The 1828-nt window shown below is 38.8% G+C and overlaps 1 protein-coding gene across 1 annotated transcript in view; it reads right to left on the bottom strand.

The window, feature by feature from the left end:
* Nucleotides 1-1828, bottom strand: part of arhgef11 (Rho guanine nucleotide exchange factor (GEF) 11) — a gene marked incomplete in the record, with an annotated part of 46549 nt that overhangs the window by 33143 nt on the left and 11578 nt on the right. Inside the window, 6 exon segments of the mRNA XM_014017235.1 lie at nucleotides 145-193; nucleotides 585-692; nucleotides 802-873; nucleotides 999-1189; nucleotides 1264-1321; nucleotides 1402-1451. Coding sequence (XP_013872689.1) covers nucleotides 145-193; nucleotides 585-692; nucleotides 802-873; nucleotides 999-1189; nucleotides 1264-1321; nucleotides 1402-1451 — 528 coding nt within the window.

Raw genomic sequence — 1828 nt, 5'->3', positions numbered from 1 at the left:
GACCTGTCTTAACTGCCCCCTCTCCCCTTCCCTGAATGTACAGCACCTTGTGAATTTATTTCTGTGAAAGGCGCTATATAAATAAAACTTTACTTATTTACTTACATATGAAATCAAATGAAAAACAAATGCACAAATACAAACCTTCTCCTGCAAGGACGTAGCTCGTCACAGATTCTGATCGTGTTCCACCCTGACAAGGCAAAATAAAACTTTAACTATGTATTACATAAGCAAGATCAAGAGACCAATCTGGCAGATAATCAGAAAAAAAAAACAAATAGGGACAAATATTAAAAACCATCTGACAACAAAATATCTAATTGAGCATAGTGTTACGAAATAGGGCAGTTACACAATCAACTGGGGTATCAAAAAGTAGCAAAAGTACCGTCCTTCAAAACTCTGCTGTAATGTATTCCTATACAAACAAGTTTAAACTCTAGTTGTGGTTGTGTGTGAAGAGTGTATTTTCTAACAAACCTACCAAAAGCTTCCTAATTCAAAAGGTTATGTAGTGAATTTACAAGGTAATGTTACAATCAGAGCCAAAAAAAATCGATAAGACAACATGGCATGCTCACCAGATCCTGTTGAATCTTGACTCTAACTTGGTGAGCTCTCTTCTTGGCGCGTTCAATCTTCTCCTCCAGCGATGGCGACCAGTTTCTCAACTGTTCATCCAACAAGACCTGCAAATGAAGTCAAACTTTATTTGGTTATCAACAGCAGACATGAGGCACAAAACCCATAGAATGAAAAGTCTGGACTGAAACAACTAGTTTGTTTTAGTATGCACACCTGTAGTTCAGCCTCTTCCTGCTCCAGCATCTTCCTGAGTATATCAATTGCATGTTTTTGCACTACTGGATCCTGAAAATTAAGATTTTCCACAAGAACAATAATTTATCAATCTTATTCACAGACAGTTTTTTAGGAGTAGGTTTTTGGTTTTGTTACATTGACAGTAAAAATAAGTTTTTGATAGTTTCATTCACCTGTAGCGGTTTAGGCCCAGTGATTCTTTGGGAAGGGGTGATGCTCGGTCCAGTCGGTAAGGGTGGAGGTGGAGGTGGTGCAGCCTCTCCACTCATAGAGGTTCTCTGATTGGGTGAAAGATCAGAGGGGAGGGGCTCCAAGAGGACAGAGGGTGGTGGTCCTTGTAGTGTCAGGGCGACATAAGTTCCAGCTATAAGACAATAAAAAAATAAACAATTAGATAAATAAAAGATTTAAAAACAATTGGGCTCATTTTAAACTTACATTTTATAAGTTTCACCACCTCCTGATGGGACATGGAGGACACCAAGGAGCCGTTCACCTGAGAAACACGAACACGTTTAAAACAGGATGAAAACACCACCTTACCGGTTTGAACACTCAACAAAAAGCTGTAAAAACCTTGATGATTCGGTCCCCCTCCTGAACCCCGGCCTTAACCGCCGCTCCACCTGAGGAGCACAGACACCGAATGAAACTCATGCAGAGGCCAAACCAAACAGATTATATCGAAAATATTAAATMCAAATATTTTAAAAGCATTTTTGAAGCAGCATCCATCCATCTATCTAAAAACATATTTTCAGACGCTGAGCTGCTCAAATGGTCTCGGCTGGTACTTCTCATATAAAGAATAAGGAAGTTTAAAAGTGTTTCCCCTTTCATCATCTCTGGGAATGTAAGACAAACTAAGACAAGGCCATAGAAGGACATTCTTTAGAACAACTTTACAACTTTTAGGTTATACATGCAGACAGAGACAGGGACTGTTGTTAAAGGGATCCACGATTAGTTGTAACATTAAACTTTATTTGATAAACATTTATTT

Source organism: Austrofundulus limnaeus, unplaced genomic scaffold (assembly GCF_001266775.1).
Source record: "Austrofundulus limnaeus strain Quisiro unplaced genomic scaffold, Austrofundulus_limnaeus-1.0 Scaffold164, whole genome shotgun sequence".
Lineage (NCBI taxonomy): Eukaryota > Metazoa > Chordata > Actinopteri > Cyprinodontiformes > Rivulidae > Austrofundulus > Austrofundulus limnaeus.
Note: the sequence above shows the minus strand (reverse complement) of the source record. Positions and strands in the feature narration are given on the sequence as shown.